The following is a 27920-nucleotide window of genomic DNA, read 5'->3' as shown; positions in this document are numbered from 1 at the left end:
GTTAGTATAAGTGAGAGTATAACTGACCACATTATAAAAGTAACCTCCGTAATATTAAAATAAATAAAACGGGAGGTTAAAATAACATCTATTGACTTTTATTCTATATTATTTGACTTCAGCACGTGGCTCCACCCCGCTGTGATGACGTCACATCACTGCCAGATCTGGAAAGTCTAACATCTGAAAATCTTCATCTTCACGGAAGAAGAAATTTCACTTCATACAGGTTTGTAATCAGAATCCTAAACTTTAGATTTATTGTTTCATATCTATTTATGACCCGTTTAACATGTCATATCGGATGTTAAAGTGAGTAGTTTTTTTGCCTAGCCAACATGCTAGCTTAACTGACAATGTTTACTTTTTTAGTTTAGCTTCACGTCGGAAATAAACGACGTCTGTAAATGAGTATTGCTCACTTACAGTTAAACAGAAACACGTTTGCTGTGATGTGTGTGTGGTTGTTTGGCGTTTTCGCCTTCAGATGGCATCCTCAGAATCTCACAAAGGCAGTTCAGAAGGTTAGGCGTCCAAATCTGCGTACTTGTGCACTTAATGCTGGTGTGTTCGGTGTTGGTGGACTCGGTGCTGGTGGACTCGGTGTTGGTGGACTCGGTGCTGGTGGACTCGGTGGTGTACAAGCGTACCTAAGTGACGTGTTACAAAGACACGCTATACAGGACTGTAGGATACGGTTTAGGACCTAGCTGCTGCGTCTGGTTTACTTGTTTGTTTGGTGATAAAATGTCTTTAAATTAAATGTGAGATTAATTTGTCTAGGTTTGGACCAGTTCCAAGGGATTTAAAGTGTGCAGTGATCTAATGTCTCGTGTTTTGATCAGATTACTTTTTTCTATGTTTGCCTCTGGAAACTTTCCTCCAACCTCCAACCTTACACCATATGTCTAAAAGTATGCAGACACTTTTACATCAAAACTATATATGGTTATTACTTGATGTGTTGTCAAATGGTAGAAGCACACAGTTGTATTGAGCATTAGTTCTTCACTGGATCAAAAGAGACCAGATGAAACCTGTTCCAGTGTGACTGCGCACAAAGTAAAGTCCATGCAGATGCTGTTTGCCAAGCTTGGAGTGGAAGGAACTTTATACAAACTTTGCATATATATGTAGTGTGTGCAGGTAAAAGACAGAAGAATCTTTTTATTTATGAGAATGAAAATGTGTGGACTGTTAAAAATTATTAATAAAATCACAGGGTCTAATAGTAAAAGCAACAAACCAAAATCTACTGTATAGACTCAGGACTAAGTGGCAGGTACTTTGATTAGTGTTTACCTTTGCTGCTGGTCTTTTGCAGTCATCCCTCATCTCCACTATGTATAATTTTGCCCAATAACTGGGTTTGTGTCCTTCGACAGTATTATTATCTGTATATTTTCTGTCAGATTTATAAGACGCTGTGCGGTTTTCTTTCTCTTCTTCCAGGTCAGAGCTTTTCAGTGTTCATGTGAAAGCTATGGGCTTCATTCAGCAGTGTACCTGATCCTACTTTTTAATCCATTCCAGTTCAGAGGGCCATGAGCCAGACCAGCCCCTGGCTGCAGTATGAGCCTCCGCACTGTAGGGGGTGCTCTGTTCACCTCACTGCATCCTAATCTGCTTGTGAGCAGCAGTGGTGGTGGCAGCAGAGGAAGCCGGTGGGGCTCTCTCTCTCTGAAACCAGGGTCTTCCCTGTTGCACACCATGGTTCCCGCAGGTTACACAGTTCTACAAGAAGAGCGACTGGCCATGGTGGAATTGACCTCACCCAAGCCGGAGACGCAACAGAACGGTTTTCACCGCGAAGCCCGTCGCCTTTCCGAGCGTTCTGGAGATGGTCGATACGGTGAGACGGAGCCTATGTTACCTGACAGCCGGCTCTCTGGAGAAGAGGTAGATGAGGAAGAGGAAAGCGAAGAAGAAGGCCAGAAACCAGCCACACAAAACATGCCCAAGGAGTCACCTCTGGCCATGGCTCTACAGATTCTGTTGCCATTCCTGCTGGCCGGATTTGGTACCGTTTCAGCTGGCATGGTGTTAGATATAGTGCAGGTGAGTCTTATGCCATATCATCACATCGGTATGTAAAAAGGGTTTTTAGTTGAAGAACATTAACCTTAACAAAGAACTGAAAAAATAAAATTGCTATTCCAAAAGCTAGATTTGCATTTCTTGCAAATCCACAATGCTTTCTCAGAGACAGAAGAAAGAGAAATAGGAGACAGAAGAAAAGAAAGGGAGGTGTGGAGAAAGATAAATAAACAAAAGATCCTGATGTTATTACTTTTAAAGCCAAGGCAACCGAACCCTCAGTGCATTATTTTCAGAACATTTAACACCGAAAATTTTAATTATATAGCAGAAATATGAGAGCACAGAGACAGCAAGTCTTTCTTCTTGGTACACACTGACCTCACATTTCATATCATAAGTCTGAACAAACTGTAACAAACTAGCGTACACACTGGTGCCTGAAGTCTGAAACCCACAAATTCAAAACATGATAAAAAGTAGATTGCAAATAAAAGAACATCCCTCAATTATATCCATGGTTTGTGTGCACCAGACAACGCTGCGTGGTGCGGGCTATAAAGACGTCTGATCTTTTGAATGTAATCCGGTGGATATGTGTCTGGTCCGTCATTTTTTTAATGAAGAATATAGAGTAGATCACCGAGTTATTCTATCGACCTAGTCCTGAGTTATTTTTCAGCAGCACCTCTTGAAAGTGCTCTTAGACTGAAGATTTGACGTTATTTATTAGAGACTGTAATTTTGTTTTACAATATAGTTCTAAAATGAGTTAGCACATTAGTTCTTGTTTTCCTTCCTCTTTCAAGGTTAATAAAACCCCAGAGAAAGCACAAAGTATTTAGACCTGTAGACTTTACTGCCTAAAAATATTGCCTTTTGCATTTACTGTATCAGAATCAGGTTTATTGGCCAAGTGTGTTGACCCACAAGGAAGTACAGACATAAATAACACTATACTATACAAGATAATACAGACTGTACGAGACAATGCATATTTAATACAATAGACATTATGAATATTGATTATGAATACAGAATATATGACTGATCAGTTATGTACATTAAGTGTCGGAAGTGCAAATAACAATATTGTGCAGTATTATTGTGCCACATGTATTTAACAGATGCCTTAGTCAGAGTGACTTACATTTTATCTCATTTTATACACAGGGATTGAGAGTTAAAGGCTTTGTTAATGGGCCCAGCAGTGGCAGTTTTGTGGACCTACCACATGTATTATATATGTTTATGCTATATAACATATCTATAAATTTCTCATGTATTTGCATTTATTGTATTTCCACCTCTCTCTCTCTCTCTCTCTCTCTCTCTCTCTCTCTCTCTCTCTCTCTCTCTCCCTCTCTCCCTCTCTCCTTCTCTCAGCATTGGGATGCCTTCAAATATATCACAGAGATCTTTATCCTGGTCCCTGCTCTCCTGGGTCTGAAAGGAAACCTGGAAATGACTCTAGCCTCCAGACTCTCCACAGCAGTCAGTGTCTACCTTTTGTCTTTTTCACTTCTCCTTTTTTCTTTTCTCCTCAGCCGGCTAATATTTCATCTTAATCCTGTACAAGACATAGACTGTGGTTTCTTTATAATCCTTACACACAAGCCATAAGATTTTTATTTTTATGAGAGTTTAAGTAAATCACTGTAATTTATCATCTGTTAGAGAAACATCAGCTGGTTATTGTGAGTGTTTAACCATGAATCATCATGCGTTTGCTATATTAATACGTGGCAAGGCATGTCGCATCATTGCATCATTGTATATTCTGAGAATTTAATCACAAGGGTGTGGTGGTGTCATGCAACTGAAGCGCTATCACTTTTCTTGTCACTGTCGCTTATTTTCCCATAACTGCAAATACTGATCACTTTTACTCCTCTTATATAACAGCAACAGCAATTATTAATTTTTTTTTTTTTATTAATTTATTAACAAAAATCCATATTAATTCCTCGTTTTTTATTCTTTATGTGGATAAAGGTCTTTGTGTTAGCTGTTCCCATGTTGTTGTAGTTCTGTATTATTTAAATGATAAGAATGAGGACAATATAATGATTAATATCCTAAGCGGTGACTTGCAGCCAGCTCTATGGTCAGAGCTGCTGTAAAATTAATCCACACTTTATGACCTAATACAGGATTTTAGAATCCAAAAAATCTATTAATATACATATTATATACATAGTATATACAATATACATATACATATATGTACATAAAAGTACATATTACAGTTTTATTTTGTGTCCAATTTATTACCAGCATTGTCATAGTAAGTGGTGCCGTTGAGTGTGTTGGTCATGTTGCTTCTTGTTTGAGTGTGTGTTGACCAATGCTAACATTAGACAGTTCTAGTCTTTTATTACAGTCCTGTCATGTTTATTCGGCTTCTGTAGCAGATAAAGCCAATAATGCACCCTTACACAGACGCCTTACATGGGCTTTAAATCGGGTGTGTCCTGTCTTATCTCTGGTAGGATGTTTACAAGACCTATGTAAAGTTTGTTCTCAAAATGACTGTTCTAGTAGAGATCATTCATGAGATTTAATGCCTGTTTAAATTCTGTAGAATTCTATATGGAATATTCATTAATTTTGCTTTAATTAATTTTGTATGCTTCAGAAAGCATTTTAGTGTGTGTGTGTGTGTCTGTCTGTCTGTCTGATTAATAGAATACAAAATTCAAGATTGTCAGTGCCTGTGCGCGTGTCAGTGCCTGTGCGCGTGTCTGTGCTTGTCTGTGCGCGTGTCTGTGCCTGTGTGTGTGTCTGTGCGCGTGCCTTCCTGTGCCTGTGTGCGTGCCTGCCTGTGCCTGTGTGCGTGCCTGCCTGTGCCTATGCGTGTGCCTGCCTGTGTCTGTGCGTGTGCCTGCCGGTGTCTGTGCGCGTGCCTGCCGGTGTCTGTGCGCGTGCCTGCCGGTGTCTGTGCGCGTGCCTGCCGGTGTCTGTGCGCGTGCCTGCCGGTGCCTGTGCGCGTGCCTGCCGGTGTCTGTGCGCGTGCCTGCCGGTGTCTGTGCGCGTGCCTGCCGGTGTCTGTGCGCGTGCCTGCCTGTGCCTGTGCGCGTGCCTGCCTGTGCCTGTGCGCGTGCCTGCCTGTGCCTGTGCGCGTGCCTGCCTGTGCCTGTGCGCGTGCCTGCCTGTGCGCGTGCCTGCCTGTGCCTGTGCGCGTGCCTGCCTGTGCCTGTGCGCGTGCCTGCCTGTGTCTGTGCGCGTGCCTGCCTGTGTCTGTGCGCGTGCCTGCCTGTGTCTGTGCGCGTGCCTGCCTGTGTCTGTGCGCGTGCCTGCCTGTGTCTGTGCGCGTGCCTGCCTGTGTCTGTGCGCGTGCCTGCCTGTGTCTGTGCGCGTGCCTGCCTGTGTCTGTGCGCGTGCCTGCCTGTGTCTGTGCGCGTGCCTGCCTGTGTCTGTGCGCGTGCCTGCCTGTGTCTGTGCGCGTGCCTGCCTGTGTCTGTGCGTGTCTGTGTGGCACCACCCTTTCAAACGCACTCTCATTTCGTTTAATCCCAACTGATTGCATAAAAATGAATTCTCATTAAACAGTATCAGTAGCAAAACAGGCAGATCTGTTATAGGATTCTGACAGAAATGCAGCTCAATCACTTTCTCTTTTCCCATGATCACAAAACCTCACAGAATGGTAAGAAATACATTCTTGTTTAAAGCAGTGAAGAAAAAAAAATTAAATATCTATAACACAAGCCAAAATATGGCTTATGTGACATTTATGGAAATTATTTGAATTCTCTAAGAGTTCAAAATGTTCGAAGGTCTGTCCCTTCTGAATAAACAAAAATGACAAGCTTTATAATCCAGGATGTGATACATTTAACTGAAGCAGCTGTTTAATTAAGGTAGTAATTAGAAAAGAACCAGGAGTAGAGTGCATTTTTAACACAACCTATTTAATGCAGCTCTCATGGGCACTAGAGCACAAAGTGCAAGCTTTTTTACCTAAAAGTACAAAATCAACAGACAAAAATGGGGAAAGGGTCAAAAGGTTCAATAGTTTAAATGAATGTAGTCGGAATAATTAAATAAAGTTAAATGAGCACTACCGGATTTCTACAAAAGTTTCCTGATGCTGTTAGCATGAACAAACAATGCTGAGGCTCCTGTGTGACGTTTACTTTAGGTAATAAGACAGCATTTGATGCGGATGATTCTTATAATACAAGTGAGAATTCATTTTCCGTTCACATTAATGTAGAATTCTTTTCACTTTTGTAACTTTGATTAGATTCAAATTGAAAATTGACAATTTTGAAAAATTAAATTTTGAAAAATAAATGGTACTTTACCAGTAACTAAAATATTTTAATTACTAAAGTATTATATATTAAGACATATGAAATTTATTTGAGGATGAAAAGAGCTTTGCCAGAATACTGTGTGAGAAAAACTAAAACTAAAATGTTAAAAAGCAAGAAGCCAAAGCAACAGATGGCAAAAGTTAAAATATGTCAGGGTTACAAGCAGTATGTGGCAGTATTATGTAAATATTATGTAAAACACACAGACGTGTGTAAGATAACCTGGTTTGGCACTAGGAACTGATGTTTGCCCAAAATTCTGAGTGAAGTGAAGCTTGTGTGTCTGCCTTTACATAATGATCAGACCACAAACTCTATCAGTGTGTGTGTGTGCATAAGTAAAAAAATAAAACCACTGTAAAATAAAAACAGTGTAAAAAAGAAAGAGTAGCAGAGCTGAGACTATGGCGGTGGCAGCTGTGTGAGGAGAAAACAAGAAGCTAGAGCTTCTCCTCTGCAGCGTTTGTTTGCTGTTTCACCTCGAGTGTGAATGACAGATTCAGCAGGGGAACACTAGCCATTTCACACACTGAGGGTGACCCCCCTGATACTGCGAGCTGCTGCTGCTACAGATGGAGATGAGGATACAAAAAAAGGCCGACAGAAATGCTGCATCGCCGTGTTCCAGATTACAGATCTGGAGAATGATGTGTAGAGAAGTCTATAGAAATGCCAATAAATTTCTTTAATCATTATTAAGGCAAAAAATTCTTCATCCCTTCTTTCTCCCAGAGCGGATCTGGAAATTAGTTTAAGATGAGAACATCTTTCTTTCTAACCCTAGACTGTGAGTGTTTCAGTGTCTGGAAAGAAACAAATCCAATTTACATATAATTACATGCAGAATTATTATAACTATAGCAGCACAGCTGGAAGATTTCTTTTGGACCACCTTATAAAAAAAGGTTAATCTATTGTTTAAATGGTTAAAAAATAAAAAATATGATGAATACATTTAAATTTAAAACAGATAAATTTACAGCACACAAAGAAGCCAAATGTACAGTGGCTGTAAAATAGCGTATGCCACACAGACACACACAGATACGAGCACACGCACAGACACAGGCAGGCACGCGCACAGACACAGGCAGGCACGCGCACAGACACAGGCAGGCACGCGCACAGACACAGGCAGGCACGCGCACAGACACAGGCAGGCACGCGCACAGACACAGGCAGGCACGCGCACAGACACAGGCAGGCACGCGCACAGACACAGGCAGGCACGCGCACAGACACAGGCAGGCATGTTCATGTCAGTATGTTCATGTTTTTTTTCTGCTGTCTCCTCAGGTGAATGTTGGAAAAATGGACTCACCAATAGAGAAGTGGAACCTCATCATTGGCAACTTGGCACTAAAACAAGTAAGGCTAAAGTACTGGACCCGTATTCATGAAAATTCTTAGTGCTAAGAGCTTCTCCTAGTGACACAATTCTAAGAAAAATATTAGAAATGATGTCCTTTCCCCGTAAAATAAAATAGAAGAAACGAGTGAAGAGAAAAGTTATTCATAAAGCATCTTAACCAAAGGAGCTCTTAAGGTCAAAAAGGAGTAGAGAGCTCTCTCTCTCTCCTACTTAAAATAGAGACAGATCTTGTTGTTGTTGTATTTTTCTCTGAGAGACAATTATTCAGGCTTGGATAAGCAACTTGGCCATTGTTGGTTAGTGCAAGCTGAGACAGAAGACTTTTCCATAGTTCCCATCATGACACTTGACATTGAGATGATCCAACAGCTGCTTAGATGACCGAAGTATATAAAGGCAAATTATGGACAAGATAAGTAGATAAGATACCATTCTGAAAGTGAAATACAAATTTTGGATCTAAACTCATTTGGATATTTGTACTATTATTAGTTCATGTTATTTATTTTTTTGCTTTTTTCCTTCAGGTGCTAAAAATGTGGCACTTATTTATTAATGATTACATGCATTTTGGGGATATCTGATTGTCTTCTTTTTCATCCATGTGGCTTCAGGTCCAAGCTACAGTGGTGGGCTTTCTGGCAGCAGTGGCAGCCATTATTCTTGGCTGGATCCCTGAAGGAAAGTTCCAAATGAGTCATGCTGTGCTGCTCTGCTCCAGCAGCGTGGCTACGGCCTTCATCGCTTCCATGCTGCAAGGTTTGTCTTAGTGGAGCACTGCCACAATCGCTTACTAAATGAACAGCTTCCAAATGTCCATGTAGTGCTCACAGTCAGAGAAAGAACAAATCAATTTGACCAGCACCGATTGCCTGTGTGTTGTTGTGGGGTTTTTGTCTTTTTTTTTTTTTCTCTTCACACAGCATCTACCACATGAGTAGAGTGAAGGCTAACACATGTTTTCTCTGACACATGTGAAGCCGTATGTAATGCAGATAAAAACATACAAATATGGACAAAAGTGCTGTCTACCCTCTCCATACATGAGTTTGCAAATGCCAACAAGTAGATAGTGTCACTCTAATGAACAGGACAGAGAATACCATTCCTCTTACCCACAGGGCACGGCTTATTTTACTCCTTTGGATCCCAGTTATCAATACAATTTAAAGATTCTGCTGTAAAGTCTCAACAATGATTGGTCAGAAGTTGTTGATTAATTTTTCTATAACATTAGACCTGACAGTCTAAACAGACTCCAGATCAAATCTACTAATCTTTGTGTCAGGCTGCAACACACCACCCTTCATTTTATATCTTTCTTAAAACATTTATTCTGACATTGGGGAGAAAACCGTATCTGACAGTAATATCAACACTGAAACAGATGGCCTTGATACACTGACAAATGTAAAATCTCAAAACAAAACAGCATCTGTAAAGAAACGTCGTCTAGTGAATGGGATAATGCATTAACATGTGCAGGTTTGCTACAAAATGCTAAAGTACCAATAATTTTATATGTTTTCTTGAGTATAATCATTGGTTATGTGATCAATCTGGAATGTCAAAGCAGGAAAGGTGAGCATGGTGAATAAACTATTTAATATTAAATGTACTGTATGTACGGATTAATGTGGTTTTCTGAATTGACAACAGAAAATAATAATTTTGTCCAACACAAATCAGTCGCAATCCATTGCTTCTGCAGAACTGTGAAAACACTGTGCCAAACAACAAGACATGTGCTGAGGTTGATGGGGGGGAAAATGTGTATTTGCTGTAAGCAGCAGACTGAGTCACCTGCAGTGAGACCATTTTTCTTTGTTTCTCTTTGTCAGGTATCATCATGGTGGGTGTGATTGTGGGCTCAAAGAAGACAGGCATCAATCCTGACAACGTTGCCACACCAATCGCAGCCAGCTTCGGTGACCTCATTACGCTTGCCATCCTGGCCTGGATCAGTCAGGGGCTCTATAGCTGCCTGGGTAAGTAAGTAAGTGTGTGTGTGTGTGTGTGTGTGTGTGTGTGTGTGTGTGTGTGGGTGAAGTTCCCAGTTAAAACAAACACATTACTAAGCGAGGACATTTCCAAGCAAAGCCGAACAGACACACTGCAGTGAATACATCATTGGTTGGTGAATCTATTTTAAATGTAACTCTACTTTATAATTTCACATGCTATGTTTTACTCAGAGTGTTGCACAACATTAACATGAGGTCAACTGATGCCACCGGAGACCATTTATGGTGGTCGGTCAGCTGCTGGTTGTGGGTGTCAGTGACAAATGCTGACATCATCTGTCTGAAATGAGAGGAGAGTGATGTGAACGCTTGATGTGTTAGATGAGTGAAGCATTGAGACTAAAGAGAAACCTGTCACTGAAAATGCTCTTAAATCCTCTCGGTCGTAAAAATCCCAAACACAAAGTGAGAGTGTGAGAGAGTGAGTGAGTGAGACAGAGACGGGGTCAGACAAAGGGAGAGAGAGTGTGTGGGTCAGAGAGGGAGCGGGTGTAAGCGGTTGTGAGTGTGAGGAGAGTGCGTGTGTGTGTCTGTGTGTAGGTGAGAGAGTGTGTGTGAAAGTGATGAAAGTGATTGAGAGAGTGAGTGATGAGTGATCGAGAGCGTGCGTGTGAGAGCGTGTGTGTAAGAAGGTGCGTACGTGAGTGAGACACCGAGATACAGAAAAATAGACAGAGAGCCAGACAGTGACAGACAGACAATGACGAAAAGAAATCAAGACAGATGAAGAGAGAGAAATGAGCGAGAGACCAATAGAAAAGTGGAGACAGTCAGACAAGACAAGAAAAGACAGACTGACCCAAAGAGAGAGAACGGGAGGGAGACATCCAGACATAGATGGACAGAAAGAGACAAACACAGAAAAGAAAAGAAATCAACAGTCAGAGAGAGACAGTCAAGTCAGGCAGACAAAGATGGAGAGAGATAGACAGAGAGAAAGAAGGACTACTTGCTTGTATGTATAGTGAGCATGTATGTTTAATAAGCACCACAAGATGGCGGTAGAGAAATATGTTCTGAATGCTCAGTGTTCTGATCTGATGCTGAGTGTTCTTCAGGTTTAAGTGTTTACACTGAATAAATGTGTGTGTATATATAATGTGTGTGCGCTTTTGTGTCTGGCTGCTAGAACACAGGTGTGAGGAGATCTATAGTGTGTAAAGTTGAGAAGCTGACATGCATTATGTTAGGAACATGCGGCTAATGAGAGGTCTGGCCTGGGCTGGGTGGAGAGAATGGTGCACAATAGAACTTCTGTAGCTCAGTTCATACCTTTCCCATCTCTCCCTGTCAGACCCCTGGACTATAATATGACATGAATGACTGATTCATTCTCACAAACACATATCGCATTTAGAAATTCTTCATGGTCTGGCTGCATTATTTATTGGTTCTGATGAGGGTGTTGTATGTGTGTGAAGGGAAGATGTTGGTGAAAATTCTTCAGCTAATGATGGCACAGAATGTTCATGTTTTAATTTTCTGGTTATAACATGACTATGATGCAAGTCATTTCTTTAATATTGTGACTGAAACAGAATCAGCTTGTTTCATGTGAAGAATGCATTAGCCTCATAGATATTTATCTGACTGGCTAAGTCTTATAATAAAGAATTAGCTTCAGAATATTTGTAAATGAATAAAATCATGAATGTTGTGAACCGTTATTCTTTTCTTTCTGAATTCTTTAACTGCTCTGAATGTCTTATTCATTGCATTAATTTTTTTTTTATTGTTTATTTATTTATTTATTCATTTTGCATTTCTGAAAATGTGTTCCTCCTTCCATCCTTTATTTTCTTCTTTCCTTCCTTCCTTGCTTCTTTCCTTCCTTCTTTCCTTCCTTCCTTCCTTCGAGACAGCCAGTCACCCGGATCTTACCCGGAGTTCATCGCAGGGAAGTTTATTACACTCTGAAGAAAACAATATCTACCCTAATATCTGCATACAGTTTGCAGACCCCGACAACTCGCTAGTGTCACTGTGAGTGACATTTGAGTATAATATAATATATAATATAATATAATCTCCCACTCAGATATCAGTTGATCAAACAAAAGTCCAGCAAAAATTTCAGTTAACCGACAATTGACTGACATTTTATTCCATAAACAAGTGTGATGACATGACACAGTTACACGTTTAAACAAAGGACACAAAATATATGAAGCCCTTACATAACCCTTATATGAAGAACTCTGATTTAATGCATAAGAAAACAGTACAATTAGTATCTTGTGTATCTTGTTAGGACTAGAGAAAACACACACACACATACATTTACACTCTTTCCACCTGCTGACACACCAAATCCAAAGGTAAAGGTCCTCACAACTCCCACACCCCCAATCACACACAAACCATATAAAATTATTTTTATTTCTTTTGTTAACTCTGTGATGCAGTGTCTTGCCTTTTTTTTTCCTTTTTGTTCTTACACTTGCCTCTGTCCCAGCCACTGTCTGTGAGGTAAAGTGAGGTGAACAGCCTGTGGCACTTAGTGCCAAAACCCAGCCGCCATGCCAGCCAACAAACAGCCGCTCATGCCATCATGATCCGGGGCCGGTCAGGCCTACTCGCACTAAATATAGTCACACATACTCACACTCCCTATTAAGGATTGTATGACGGGGACTTGTGTAAATCTATGCAGATTTGTTGAGCAGTTATTAAGATGTGCTGGAAAGCTACGTTTTAGGTGCTTTGTGCACATTAAATTCATCTGTGTAATTTTTTTGGAACAGTGACCCTTATTCAGCAAAAACAGTGTTGGTTTTAGCTCCAAGAATGACACACGAACAAATGTGCAACTAATTCAAGAAAGCAGAAATGATTTGTGTGGAAATGTGCAGGGTCCCACCCACTCATCTCTCATTTACACATTATATGCATGTGTGCATCCCAGTTTACCCTCATATACATCTAATTTACATAAAAGCCTAATCTACACAGGTGTTGCGACAGTGAGTCAATACAAAAAGCATTAATCACATGTCTTACACAACATCTGAGAAAATAAGTAAATCAAGGAAGGGAACAAATCTGTGGAGTTTAGTTAGAGGTTTTTGAGAATGATAGAGTTTTTTTTTTTGTTGTTTTTTTTAACTTTCTCATTATAACTGCCTATTTCAGACTCCCATCCATACGTGTCCTCTCTTGTGTGTGCCTTCTTCATGTCCCTGACTCCGGTGTGGATGGTCATTTCATCCAAACACCCGGCGAGCAGACAGCTCCTCTACTCCGGCTGGGAGCCTGTCATCACCGCCATGGTCATCAGCAGGTCTGTTATGCACACACACTTACATGCATCATATTTAATTTACTTTGGCAATTCCCTCATATGTATACACTGTTGGCTGGATCACAATTCTTAATTTTTTATTATATTTTTCCAATCTCAGTATTGGAGGTCTGATCCTGGATAAAACCGTATCAGACCCAAACCTGGCTGGTATTGTGGTCTACACCCCTGTCATAAATGGTAAGAAAAAGCCTACTCTGGACCTGAGCTTCAAGCCTTGAAGTAAAATTCCCAAATAGGTTAGATTTTACCATTTGATTTCAAGTTCTTTTGAACACCTTTGCTTACAGGCAGGATTTCAGCACTGACACTAGCTGGTCTGCTTTTTTTGTGTATAAGATGTCTGCAGGGTTGTGGAAGTGCAACTGTTCCGTAAAGAGCTTTGTTCAGTTGGCACTTTATAAATTGCATTATAAAAGGTAATTAAAGGTATTCTTCATAATATGTTGTATTTGTAATGTCGGTAGATTTTAAGAATACTTCTTTTTTATCACAGCTAGCCACTTTTATGATTTAGACAGCTGAATGCTGCTGTTTAGGAAAATGGAAGAGGACCAGAAATGGCTGAGCAAAAGCTTCGTTTTTGATGTGAACTGCAGACTTTAATCACAACCATGATGTTTCTACACTCTCTCTCTCTCTCTCTCTCTCTCTCTCCCTCTCTCTCTCTCTTTCTCTCTCTCTTACTCTGTCTGTTTCACTCTGTCGCTCTCTCACTCTTTCTCTCATTATTCTGTCTCTCTCTTACTCTCACTGTCTGTCTGTCTCGTGTTCTCTCTCTCACACTCTCTCTCTCTCTCTCTCTTTGTCACACACTAATGCAGCATCTCAAGCCGATAAGACTTTAATTAAAGCACACTAATGTGAGGCGTTAAACTTGATCCTTGCCCTCTCTATAATCGGACAACTGCTTGTGTTGGTCTGTACAGGGATGTTTAGTTGACTTGAAATCCAGACCCAAAATCTAGAGTTTTGTGTAATTATAAAGAAAGTGGATGAAAGAAATAAATAAGCAGGGTTGCTGATGCAGTGGAGGAATGGAACGCTTTACTGTATCTACCTAAACAATCATTAGCTGAGTCTAATATACTCCAGCATTGTGAAAACCTGCCTCAAATGCACTGATAGAGCTCACCGGTCGCATAGGCAGACTGATCCACCTTATATGTCCCTGGTGTGGTGCTATGTCGCACAGCTGTGTGTGGGTGTGTAGTCTTGCAAAACACGACATAAAGCACTCACCAGAGAGTCTCCTATATTTTGTCATTAGGATCAAATCTACTGAACCTTGGAAAAATGTTAGCTAAAATAAGTTACCTTGGCTATGTTACAATATAAAATTAATATTTTTGGCTCCAGAGCTACAGTTACAGAATCCAGCAAAAAAAAAAAAATTGATTTTATTGTTTTATTTATTTATTTATTTATTTATTTATTTTGTCATTTCTGCAAAGGAATTTTGAAAAAATCTTAAACTTCCCGTTTTATTTATATGGCAGTTCAGTGTCTTGGCAAAACCTCATCAAATCTAAATGCGCATTGTGTTTTATTATATTTTCAATTATCCTCTGTTACTGTGATGTGCTTCCAAAGACAGTATGTCATTATGTGTGGAACTGCACTGTGTGCAATTTACCGCTTTATAGCGATGCATAAACCATTATTAGCCTACGTAGACTTTACCGTGGGAGTCTTGCATGAAAGCTTTCTTATCCTCATCAGGTTGCTCACAGAAAGCCCTGTGACACTGGCTTTTTAACTTTGTTTTATTCTAAGCTCTAGGATTTGCTGAGTCAACATCAGTGCGCTATCAGCAAGGAAGGAAAATTATTAATGGAGTGTGATTATTATAATTTGAATGGTTCCTTTCAGGGGACGCCTTCTATGAATGAGCAATGTCCTTCCTTGAGTTTTCATTTTTACCTCCTTTCTAGGGAGATTAATGTAATTCAAAGTGTTTTAGCCACAGTGTGCTTTCTATTGTACCTTTTGTAAGGTCAAAAATAATAAGACCCCAGCAAAGACGGAATCTGAGCCAGGAATCTTAGTCAGGCACAGACACAAGCTCATTCAGGCACAGACAAGAGCACAGGCTTGAGCATGAACACACACAGACATGAACACAAGCACAGGCTTGAGCACAAATGCACACACTGATACAAGCACAGGCTTGAGCACAAACACACACTGTTATGCACACAAACACAAGCTCTGTCAAATTCTGACACAAGCACAGGCATGAGCACAAACACAAACGCGCACATGCACACACACACACACACACACACACACACCGAGCCATTAACTTGGATACAATCTACAACAGACATGAGCACAGAAACAATCTAAGACAAACACAGTCACTAACCTGAGCACTGACTCAAGCACAGACAAGAGCTGTCTCACAAACACAGACAGAAGATAAACACTGACATGAACACTGACACAAGCACTGGCATGAGCTCAGACACAGCATAGACAAGAGCTCAGTCACACACAAACACAAGCTAGGACTGACACAAGCACAGATATAAGTGAGACACATGTGTGCTGTTAGAGAAGACAGGCTTACTTTTGAAGTATATTATTGTTATTTATTGAATTAAATGGTTCATTACAAAGACACCTCATGCCTCCTTTTCCACCAAGCAGTTTGAGTGCTGGTTCAGAGCCAGAGCCTAATTTAAAATCAGTTCTTTTTTTTTTGACACCCAAAGCACCGGCTCTGAACCACTAAAAGTGTTTTTTAAGTAGCACCAAAACATTGCTGGTCTAGACTTAAGAACCACTTGCATCAGGGGCTGGGGGCGGGGGATGCCAATGTAGGTTCGCAAAACCGTGAGCATTAACAGTAAAGCAACATTCTTCATCGTTGATGTTCTGTTTGTGTTTGCCGCTGCTGCGATCTGCAGCTTTAATTCCTGGTGACATTTTTATTACAACTTAGTCTTAATACTTTTTAAATTCAATCTATATCCATTCTCTATAAGCACCTGGGTTCATTTGGGTACATTCTGTGTCTATTTCTTTTTATTTTTTTCTTGTACTGTATTTTTCTGAGCATATCTAATGCTTGTATGAAATCAAGATACTGCTAATTAAAACTGGGAGATTGTTTTTTTTTTTTTCCTTTCAGTTTTCATTTATCCTGTGTGTATGTCTATTTTTGTAAGGCTGCCTGCAAAAAAAAAAAAAAGATTACGGCACATATGGACAGCGCTCTGTTCTACTTAACCGTGTCGTACGTCGGAAAGGAATAGAGTGAATGAGTGATCGAGTAGGAAATGAGAGTGTATATTAAGATGAAAGGCAGGAAAGTACCTCCTCGCAGAAAGTGATAAATGAATCGTATTATTGTATCCAATCTCAGGACTGATAAATCTGTCTGTCTGGAATGTGTGAAAAGTTAATATGTCTGTCGTATAGGTATTGGTGGAAACCTTGTGGCCATCCAGTCTAGTCGCATCTCGACACACTTGCACTTCCACAGCACCCTGGGCGAGGTTCCAGACGAGGCCAAGGGCTGCTACTATCCCTGTCGAACCTTCTGCGGCTCAGGTAGGCTCCCACAAACCCCATATAAACCCACACCATCTATCATACAGTTGTGCTCAAAGGTTTACATACCCTGACAGAAATTGTTAAACATTGTCATTTAAAATATGACTGATCATGCAAAATATTTTTTCTTAATTTATTGTAGGGGTCACATCAAGTCATTAATTATCACATAGTAGTTTGACTCCTTTTTCAAATCTAATGATAACTGAAATCCATTTCCTAGAATGTTTGGCCACATTACAAACAAACAGGTTGGCACACAGAGGTTTATATGGATATTAAAGGGACGTTTCCATACCTGTGACTCTTTGTGATTGTAATTAGTGTCTGTGCATAAATAAATAGTCAGTGAGTTTCTCAGCTCATGAGGTGATGCTCTGACTTGGCTGGATACTGCACCAGGGGGAAAACAAAGTTAACTGCCAATGGAACTGAGTAATAAGGTAGATGAACTTTATAAAGCAGGAAAAGGATATAAAAAGATCTCAAGACTTGAAAATGCCAGTCAGTTCTGTTCAGACTGATAAAGAGGTGGAAAACAAGAGGTTCTGTTGATTCTAAGCCACAGTCAGGTTGACCAAGAAAGATTTCACCCACTACTGTGTGAAGAATTGTTTGGGACTCAAAGAAAAACCCACAAACAACTTGAAGAGAAATACAGGCCGCTATGGAAAAAAGTGGTGGTGTTGTTTCAAGGAGCTCAATAATGAGGTACTTGAACACAAATAACCTGCATGGTCCAGTTGCCAGGAGAAAGTCGTCACTGCTCCCTTGGCATGAAAAGTCCATCCTTCTGTATACCAGACAGCATCTAGACAAGTGTCACAGGATCTTCAGTCACTTGGAGTGATGAAACCAAATTAAACTTTAGTCACCACCATAAACACTATGTTTTTAGAGGAGTCAACAAGGTCTATGGTGAAAAGTAGACCATCCCCACTGTAAAGCCTGCTGGTGGATCTCTTATGTTTTGGGGCTGTATGAGCTCCAGTGGCATGGGGAAGTCAGTAAAAACTGATGGCAAGATGAATGCAGCATGTTATCAGAAAATACTGGCAGACAATTTGCATTCTACAATAAAGCTGTGCATGGGGTGATCTCGGCTGTTCCAACATGACAGTGATTTAAAGCACAAGGCAAGGCTGGCCCTCCAATGGCTACAGCAGAAAAAGGTGAAGGTTCTGGAGGACATCACAGTCTCCTGTCCTCAGTATCATTGAGCCACTTTGGGGAGATCTCAAACGTACAGTTTGTGCAAGACAACCAAAAAATTTACAGGAACTTGACATTTCAAGAAGAAGAATGTGCAGCTACACCAGAGGGAATTAAGGGTCTCATGCACAATTATTACAAAAGACTTCATGCCATCATTGCTGCTAAAGGAGGCAAATTTGTTTTGCCATTTCACTCATGGTTTCTTTTAAAAAAAAAAAAAAAAAAAAAAAGGTACACGTCTTGCAAATTCTCCCAAGGTATGCAAACTTTTGAGCACAACTGTATGTTAAAGCTGGAAATAAGGAACGGCATATACTGATATAGGTCCTATATGTGATACAACAATTAGATAGTAATCTGGCAAACCCGAGACACCTTTGAGAGTGGTGCAGATCCAGTCAGGATACAATACACACGTGGGACACAATACGAATGACTTGCACTTTTGGCTTCCCCTGGATTTCAAAATTTTGGCTTTGGATTTGAAAGGGAACGTTTCAACGTCTACCTGACTGTCAATCGAAATGCATGCAAATATGAGGACGCATCTCTACTTAACTTTCTAGTAGTGTTCGTTCCCTGGCTGCCTTTATTCCTAAATGCAGCGATGAGTCATGCAGGCGTTCAAGAAAACAAAGCCAGAAAACTCAGACTGCTGCTCAGTCTCCTGCTTTCTCCACAGCAGACAGTGAAGGACTGGGAGAGGTTAGATGAAAGAGGCTGAGAGATAAAACACAGAACTTGATTAAGTGCATGCACTGCTTACAGAACAGTGTGCATTTAACAGACACTGGGATTTTGGGCAGCTTTGTGTAATATAAACACCGGATGTGAAAGCCAGAGCAGTGGCCTGGAACTGGCAGCTCTCATGCTTTTAGCACACATTTCTCCAGTTTGCTTGGAGGACTGGGGGAACAGAAATGCTGGGCACAGATGTCCAAGCACATAGATGCACAGAGGGCACAGCGCCTACTGCCAGGCTTCCATTACCATCTGGAGGAAGAGGCGTAAATCCTCACGTATCTCTCAGTGCAAAAACTGAAAAAGAGAATTTTCTACATGTACATAAATGCAGATATATGGACCTACAGCTTAGCGGTGTTCCCGTAGTAATTTTTACAGAATTAAAAAAAAAAGATAGATATATATATTCTGTTAACATATATCTATAGATTGCACATACATACATACAGGCTTTGTGATCAATTGTTACATTTCTTTCTCTTATTCAGGAGCCAATCACAGGTCAGCACAAGTGCTGCTTTTACTGGTGATCCCAGGCCACTTGATCTTTCTGTACACGATTCATCTGATGAAAAGTGGCCATACGTCTTTGACGCCCATCTTCATGACCGTTTACTTGGCTGCAGCTCTGCTACAGGTCAGTCAGTACAACCACATTCAGAGAGTACATATAGACAGATGTCTTAATGAGACAAAACTTTGCTCAAAAAAGCTTTTATTTAATACAGATAGGCTAAAAATGTTTACATACCTTTTTTCTTCACTACAGAAACAAAAAGAATATAGAGAGGAGATTGCAGAGAACATTGTATAGCTTAAAACGAGCTAATAAGTTGAATATTTTGGTGTAAGATGGCTTGTCTTCAAGGTTTCACAGCACATGAACAAAGCAACATAATCACGCAGTAATTATCTGTATATATTTTTGGCTAAATAGTTATCTTCTAGTTCATTTTTTGAAGACTTCCAAACATTTTGTAGGAAGTGTGATTGAGGATCTTGGAGGATGCATTACTGGAAAAATGTTCACAAACTAGAATACCATACACTGCATTCTTCAAACTGAGACAGCCTAAAGTAGTAGTAGTAATAATAATAATAATAATAATAATAATAATAATAATAATAATAATCATAACAACAACCTTTATTTTCTATAAAGCCTTTAAAAGTACATCTCAAAGCGCTTTACAAAAGCAAGTAAAACAACAAAAATATGCCACATAATATAAAGATTAAAATTAAAGCAACAAAAATAGTCCAGACTATAAAATAAGCATAATGTAAAATTACAATTAGTCAATTAAGAGTTTTAAGCTGAGATTTAAAAATGCCAAGAGATTTTGCTTATCTTATCTCAGTTGGTATAGAATTCCAAAGTTTTGGAGCTAGTGAAGAGAGAGCCCTATCTCCCATCGATCGTAAACGAGTTGAGGGAACAGTTAAAAGACCAGTTTCAGGCGAATGAAGTTCGCGAGATGGAATATAGGGAAATAAAAGCTTAGTCAGATATTGAGGAGCCAACCCCTGTAAGGCCTTGTAGGTACAGTAAGCATCAGAATCTTAAAATCAACTCTAAACCTATTGGGGAGCCAGTGCAAGGACTCCAAAAGGGGAGTAATATGATCTCTTAACTTTGTTTCAGTTAGAATTCTAGCAGCCGAGTTTTGCACTATCTGCAATTTGTTTAAGGTAGCTTTTGACCCCCCAGCCAACAAGGCATTGCAGTAGCATAACCTCCTACAGTGTCATGGTCTACTCATCACCAGTGATCAGATACACCACTGAAACCACAAAATGCTTCTAAGGTGAGCTATGACTATGTAAAAAAAACTGGTGTAATTTCGAAGCTGTCAAAGGACTCGTTTTTTTGTAGAATAAGCGGATTAGTAAGGAGTTAAACATTTGGGGATTTTTAAACAGACTTTCCCTTGCTGGAAAACTTGCTATTAAAAATGCTGACATTAGAAACTGCTTCCTTAAATGTTTGAAAGGGTTTCCTTAAAGAAAACTAAACAGTATCAACAATTTAATGCTTCAACACTTTTTTTTTTTTTTTTAAATCTTCATTATAAATGTCTGCCATACATAATCAGTGGTCCATGTGGATTAACTGCTACTATGGAAATGATGTATCAGAACGATACACTATTCTGTGCATTATGCTGTTTGTTCAGCATTATCCTATAAGTCCACTCACCTTAACTACAGGACTGCTGTAGACCTTTCACACTAAAACCTTTCATTGACTCGAGTAACACATGCTTTTCATGAAATTTGGAACATAAACTGAAGCCTGAACTATTTGGACAATAATTGCGATCAGTGCCTGTGGTCGCACATGTATGAGTGAGCGCATTCATGAGACGCATATAAAGAGCGTGTGGAATTTGAGGAATTTTCAGGTGTTACGTGTGGTCTATGTTTATTCTAGGTAAAATTTCTCGGTGCATGGAAAGCAGAAGTTCCGATATAAGCCGAAGCCGTGCTTTAAATAGACACAGGCTGCCCTGCTGAATCTCCTTTGCTCAGCAAGCTTGAAGAGAATTTAGTGAGCTGCGTGCAGGTTAATACAGACCTCAGCAATAATACCTCCGTGATTTCAACTAGATGCTAGCGGCGCACTGTCAGAAACGCGATGAAAAATGCATCTATATGAACAAAGCATGCATCAGATGAAACTGCAACAATGGCGTATGCATGAAGAAGAGAAAAGGTTCCTTTAATACAGTATAATAATAATAATAACATCATACTGCTTCGTTTCAAAGCTCTCTGGCACCTCTAAGCAAATGGACTTCATTGTTTGACTTTAAAACTTTAAATGAAGGTTTATATGTATCTTGAAAAATGGGAATAGTATTAAAATGTATTATTTTAAGGTTTAATACGGTTTTATTTTAATTGATACCTATTCTGATACGACATGATAAAAAATTTAAAAAAAAAACAACGTCTAAAGGTCTAAACAGTTTTAACATCTTTGTCTTGAGTTTTATCTGAATATCTGTCCAATTAGTAAGTTCTTAAATAAAATGTTTAGATGTTTGATAGAAAACATCATATTCATGTTCATATTTCTTTTGAGTTTTGGGCCTTTCTGCACGACAATGTCATGACATTTTGGCAAAATTTGCAATGATGTTGATATAATATTGTCATATTAGGCAGCTGTTCTGATTATAATTGTATCTTAATTTTATCTTAATTCAAAGACAATAATGAGGAAAGATTGTCTCAAAGATACAGAACACTTTCCTAAAATATACTTCTTGATATACACCAGATTTCTATTCCTAGTCGCAGCTCCTGAACCAGCTGGTGAGGCGCAGCATGATACTACAGCTTTAAACTGTTTGATGATGCAAACAGAACTGTAGCGAGATGTTTTCACTGAGAATCAGTGTCAACAATGTCTAGAGGAAAACGTTTTCGCATTTTATCATCAGATGAGAATTAATTGCATGGACAACATTTATAGACCTCTCCAAAATGTACTGGCTGTTTCTTTTGTTTTCGCTCTACACTGCAGACTGATTACAGGTCTAGATGAGCTGAAAGTCTGATCTGTTGTCTGATGTGATTATTTTGATTCCAAATCCAGATGTCTTCAACTCGTAGCAGAAACCACAGAATTGGCTTTGCTGTTCTAATACTTTTAGCGATGACTGTATGTCCATTCGGTATTTTTTGTGAAGAAAATGGAGGGTTTGCATACACTTTATACAGTAGCTATATGCTTGTAGTTTGTGATTATCACACTAGTCAGGTGAAACCATGTCAACATTATTTGGTGCATTTGGGAAAAATAGAACATTAGAAGATAAAAGCAGATACCTTTGAGCTGCCTTCATCCTGCAGATTTTTGAATGCACTATACAGGTATTATTTACTATCTTATATATCCCATAATCTTGCGCATAAGTGAAAGCCATATGTGGATGTAGGCTATTCTTTTTATAGATACATTTATAGATATAACTGCGGTAGAGACTAGAGAGTGAGAAACTCGCCTAAATCTCTAGGAACAATCAGCCAACAGTCTGAGCTTGTGTCAAAGACTTGCTGATTGTTTTGTCTTCATGAGCTCACAACGAGTTCCTGACAGGATCTGCTGATCTCTGACCTGTAACCTTTGACCCTTTACACCACTAAATGAACAAGGCCTACATACAGAATTCCAGAGGAAACGAGTGGCTACTTTAATGGAGTCTTGGCACACGGGTGTTGCGTATAGATGAGCCCGTGAAGAGGGGCCATTAGAGAACGTCGGTGGCTGCAGTGTGCATTAGAGACGACAAAGAGAAAAGAAACATTCTCGTCAGTGGCGTGGGAAAGTGCTCGAGTGGCCGAGACCACACAAAGACCTGCAGCTAGTGTGACACATGCGGCATATTGATGCTGCCTGCTAAACGCGCACGGCTTCAGTCAGTCATACAGATATTTGTGTTGGACTGTTACTTCTCAGGTATGCTTCACAGCTAGTAACTATTTACAGTGGAAACATTAGTGTTCCCTTGGGATAAATTAAGAAGGAAAACAATGCTTGTGTGTCTTAAACTAAATACATATAAATATTTTATCTGAACATCATTATATTCTCTAATAACTCGTATACCCAGCATTTGCTGTTATAACTGCATTCATACTGTTGTTTATCCTCAACAGCATTGGTTGTGATCCTCAGGTTCTATAGTAATATTCAGGGCAAAGCTGCTTCGTGTTTGTTAGTAATAATTCTTTAAGATGTTTTACACTGCCTTCTTCAGATCAAGTCTGGTGTGTCATGATTAAAATGAGATTCTTTTCTACATTTTTATTTATTTATTTGTTTATCCAGCAAAACCTTGGCCTCATGTCTAGTTGTAGGATGCAGATTTAATTTTAACTTTTAGTATATACACACACATGCACACACTCCTGTCTAACAGTGTGAGAGGTTATGTAGGACATTTACAGGGTGGGACAGTAAACATCTTTGAAAGGTAGAGGACGTTTTTAGTCATCAGTCTATAATTGTGTGTGTGGTGCTGACTGGTCTTACTGTCCTCTGGCGGTAAATGTGTGCATGCTTGGGGAGGGTGGAAACTTCATCCCTGATCCTGTTAGTTCCCTTAAAATTTGTGCAAATTAGCAAAACTTCAACATCCCTTGGTTTCTGTAGCGCCTTCATCACATCCTGTGCCTTTATCAGAAAAGTTTTACACTGTTTCTATTTAATTAGTGCAGTTTTCAGAGTTCACAAAATACATTACATACTGAATTTTATAAAGAAAAAGCATGCAGAGAGAGAAAGGATGCAGTGCATTATTTTGGGATTTGTAACACAGCCATATGTATTGCATACACACTGATTAACCACTCATCCTATCACACTTGTCAGCATATTCCTCATATAACCTTCATACTCTTTCACACGGTTCAGTTATTAATCAATGAAGTATAATATGAGTAAGCAGTATAATACTATGAGTATGTATTTACCTCACATCCATCCAAACACACTGGGAAAGTCGTTAAAAAGCAGGCTTTTTTTTTTTATAGATTAGAAGCATTTGCTTATTGCATCTACATTAGAGCACAGTGAAATTTGCATACCTTGACTTTAGAGGTTGGGGTCAGAGCACAGGGTCAGCCCTAATACAGAGCCCCTGGAGCAGGGAGTGGCAAGAGCCTTGTTCAAGGGACCAACAGTGGCAGCTTGGCAGTGCTAGGGCTTGAACCCTGATCCTCTGATCAACAGCCCAGAGCCTTAACCACTTGAGGCACCACTGCCCCCCTCGCTCAGTCTGAGTGGAATTCAGAATAAATGACCACGCTATGTGCACTGCTTACTTCATTAACATTAAACTGTGTGGAATACAATCCTCTTAATATCTCTGGGAATATTCATTTCAGGTGGAATCACTCACTCCGAGGCTGAGAGCACTTGTCGTGTAAGCTCATGTCCATCATATCCTTGAGATTAGGCAACTTGTGGTGAATTTTGAGCTAGTTCCAATAGGTAAAGATTAAAGCTGCAGTCTGCCCATATTTTTAAGCTATGATTAAATAATGATATCTCCAATAATAATAACAATAACTACATTATTGCATATTGTTTTATTCATTCACTTTTTTGTTTTGTTTTGTTAGAGTACCAATAATTATGGAGTTATCTGTGTTTCAGTCATTTCAAATGACAACACATTCGGCGAGTTTCCTTTACTTTAGAGTTTTCCTTTTTATCAGGATTCCACACTTCAACCACACACACACACACACACACACACACACACACACACACACACACACGCACACATACAAACTCTCTCTCTCTAAATGAGGAAAATAGGCTTAATTAGCAAAGCTGAGTAAGGGCTTCTAAAGTTCACACACAAAGACCCTGATCCAGTTTGTGTTAATTGTGTGTTAGCATTTGTTTCACTGGATCAGAGCCTCTTCCCTCAAGTGCGTGTACAGGGAGCAGTCAAGTCAAATGGAATCACTTAACAAAGACTCATCCTAATTTTACACTCCTAGCTCGTCTTGTCTCGGACGCTTGGGGAATTTGTCAGCAGCTGTGACCTCTAAAACGTGTTTAATCTGTGCCTGTCTGTCTTGCAGGTGTTCCTCCTGCTGAGTATAGCAGACTGGATGGTCCACTCAATGTGGAAGTCTGGGAAAGACCCGGACAGTTTCTCCATCCCGTACCTGACAGCTCTGGGGGACCTGCTGGGCACAGCTCTCCTGGCCTTGAGCTTCCACTTCCTCTGGGTGATCGGTGACCAGGACAGTGACGTAGGCGATTAGAACCAAACGTTTTCACCGGTCACGTGTAACATTTTAGCCAAAGCCGTGCTGCGCAGCTATGGGACACATCCAGCCACCGGTTAATGGATGCTGCCGGTGATTGGCTGACCGTGTATATGATTTGTGACAAGAGTCAGAGAGAGGACCAATGAGGATGTGATATCCTCATCAGCTGGAACATTTTTGTAATGTTTTTTAAAGGACAGAGTTATTTAATATTCAGCTTTGGAGAGATTATTGTATGCAGCTTCATTCCAGTCAGATTTGGGAGGTGTTACTGAGCTTTCAGAAATGAATTAGCTTTATGAATGAACTAATTATCAGCCTGTATTTTTGTTCACTCACTCACATCCATGATTGAGATTAAAAATTCTCCCTATCAACAAGCCAGTTCCCCTCTTGCTCTTCCTGCTCTCTTGCACATGGTTTTGCACTTTCTAAGACAAATGGTACTTATGTGTTATGTTTAGGTCAACCTGATACTTTTCATGGTTTACATCTTCTGTTTACATGTATGCAACTCTTCATGACACAAGGCATGTGTGCCTGAAAATCGGCTGCATGTGGTTGATGGTTCAGCGTTTGTCTATAATGGCTTATTTCCCCCTCTTGTCTGTATGTCTCACGTGTGTGTGCTTTGCTGTCTTTGGTGGTTTTGCTTTATGGGAGAAAATATAATCTGATCTGTTCTTTTTTATACACAGAATAAATGTTAAGTATTTGTCTGTAGTCAATTTCATCCGAAGGTGCCTCATTTTTTCCCAGTGTGTGCAGTTTAATTCTTTCCTGCTGTGTAATAATCTTTTATTTATTTAAACTTTCATCAGCCTGGAGCTACTTTAACTCATGGTAAAGTGACTCAGCACTTGATATTCGTATAAAGAGGACTGTGGTATTTATAGCACCACTCTATAAATAAACCCTTTTTTACACAGTAAAAAAAAATTTAATTAACCACATGAGCAATGAATTTTATTCGTCTCTTTGGGATTTAGTGTGCATACAGCATATAGCCAATACAGTACATGACTGTGTAGTGTGTGTTTGTTATACTTGTTAATGTGGTCTGTACAGAAAAAAGGTTGTGCTGTAGGACCCTGAAATCCCAGACTGACATTCCAGTCCCTGTGAGCATTATGCTTGAGTTTTTTTTCTCCATCGTTATAATGTTGACCCAGACTGGCCACGACTCAGTCACCTCTTCAGTCTGATGTCTGGGACAGACAGAAAAAGCCTATGTTGATAATAAGGAGAGAACAAGATGTCTCTGTGGTTCATTTCTGAAGAAGTAGGAAGTATAGTGATTACTGTAGCGTAATGCTCAGGTTGTGCTTTTATGGAAAAATAACCAACAGCTGCTCGCTCTGGCTTTCTGCCATCTACTTGACCTTCTCTTTCAATCACTAGTAAAATGGCAGTCGTCTTTTATTTCTTTTTTTAATGGATTGATCGATAAGCGCCTCAGCTGCCCGCGGGATCTTTCCTGTTCAGCTTTGATGAGACTCGTGGTTGTCTTGAGCTGATTTCTCTCTCTCTTTTTTTCTTAATTTCTACATTCCACCTTCATTTTAGCCTCTTGAAATTGTATCCGGTCATGTGTCACCCAGAGAGTAGGAGCTTCAGCCATGCTTGAGAAGAGTGTGGGATGGCAGAGAGTTGGAGCTGAGTCATTCTTTTTCTTACTCGCAGTTGCTTGTTGGACAAACAGTGAAGGGTTGCTAACACTCAGCTGAGAGACGCACTTCTCTCTGAAGTCAGGCAACGCAGGAGTCATGGGTGAAGTACTTGTAGGGCTGTGTGTGAGGTGATCATATTGTTATTATTGGAGGTATTTGCAATGGCAGCTCTGGGTTGTTGCTTGGGGTTCCAGACCCCACACCGCCAAGCTGCCCCTGTTAAAGCTGCCTTTAATCCTTTCTGCACCACAAATGCTGTTATAAAAAAATAAAAATAAAAAAAAGAACACTGAAAACAAGTAAAATCTATAAGATTAGGTACATTTGCATAAAAACGCTGCTTCTTGTCAGTTTGTAAAAAAAACATCGCAAAATCTCAGAAAACCATATTTCAACACATTTGATCACATTATTGCTATTATAACTAGCTTTAATTAATTTCTACAAATTAGCTAGTTCTCCGCTAACAAGTAACAGCTTTCAGTCTGTGAGAGATTATGCTTTCACATACTTTCTCTCACTCTTTTCACATTTTATAATTAATTACATTTAACCCTATTTCTTCCAATTCACATATTGGCTATAATAATGATGATAATTTTCCCTACTGAATATATAGCAAGTGAAGTGTTGCCAGTCATTACATTTCCTCGTGAATTTCCAATTCACTTATCACATAGCAGCTAGCAGTGTTGTATTCTCCGAGTTACAATACTTCCACTTACTAAAGCAATGTGACAAAATTGTAAAAATATATAAAATTTTCGAGCAGCTGGCAATCGTAGCAGCGTATGTAGTATGAAACGTTGGAATGCTGCCTTGTGAGATACCTCGCCTCAAAAAACAATTTTTTCATGTCTTTTGCTTCTTTATCAT

General features: G+C 39.7%; 1 protein-coding gene across 2 annotated transcripts; it reads left to right on the top strand.

Moving 5' to 3' along the window:
- The first annotated feature begins 122 nt into the window (after nt 1-122).
- On the top strand, nt 123-26107 carry slc41a2b (solute carrier family 41 member 2b). 2 transcript variants are annotated; one of them, XM_027151323.2, is made up of 11 exons: nt 123-229; nt 1534-2058; nt 3424-3531; nt 7656-7727; nt 8346-8490; nt 9573-9719; nt 12888-13035; nt 13157-13236; nt 16483-16614; nt 19065-19213; nt 25183-26107. In XM_027151323.2, exons 2-11 carry the CDS (start codon nt 1573-1575, stop codon nt 25366-25368), a joined length of 1653 nt encoding a protein of 550 aa, XP_027007124.1. In that variant the 5' UTR covers nt 123-229; nt 1534-1572; the 3' UTR covers nt 25369-26107. The 2 variants fall into 2 exon arrangements, with proteins under 2 accessions (XP_027007124.1, XP_027007123.1); XM_027151322.2 differs by having other exon boundaries at nt 1453-2058.
- The last annotated feature ends 1813 nt before the right edge of the window (nt 26108-27920 follow it).

Source organism: Tachysurus fulvidraco, chromosome 19 (assembly GCF_022655615.1).
Source record: "Tachysurus fulvidraco isolate hzauxx_2018 chromosome 19, HZAU_PFXX_2.0, whole genome shotgun sequence".
NCBI classification, from domain to species: domain Eukaryota; kingdom Metazoa; phylum Chordata; class Actinopteri; order Siluriformes; family Bagridae; genus Tachysurus; species Tachysurus fulvidraco.
Note: the sequence above shows the minus strand (reverse complement) of the source record. Positions and strands in the feature narration are given on the sequence as shown.

Coding starts and splice junctions, on each gene's coding strand:
- slc41a2b (XM_027151323.2), top strand. CDS start 1,573: ATGAGCCTCCGCACTGTAGGGGGTGCTCTGTTCACCTCACTGCATCCT. Junction 7,728..8,345: donor GCAACTTGGCACTAAAACAA/GTAAGGCTAAAG, acceptor ATGTGGCTTCAG/GTCCAAGCTACAGTGGTGGG. Junction 8,491..9,572: donor CATCGCTTCCATGCTGCAAG/GTTTGTCTTAGT, acceptor TCTCTTTGTCAG/GTATCATCATGGTGGGTGTG.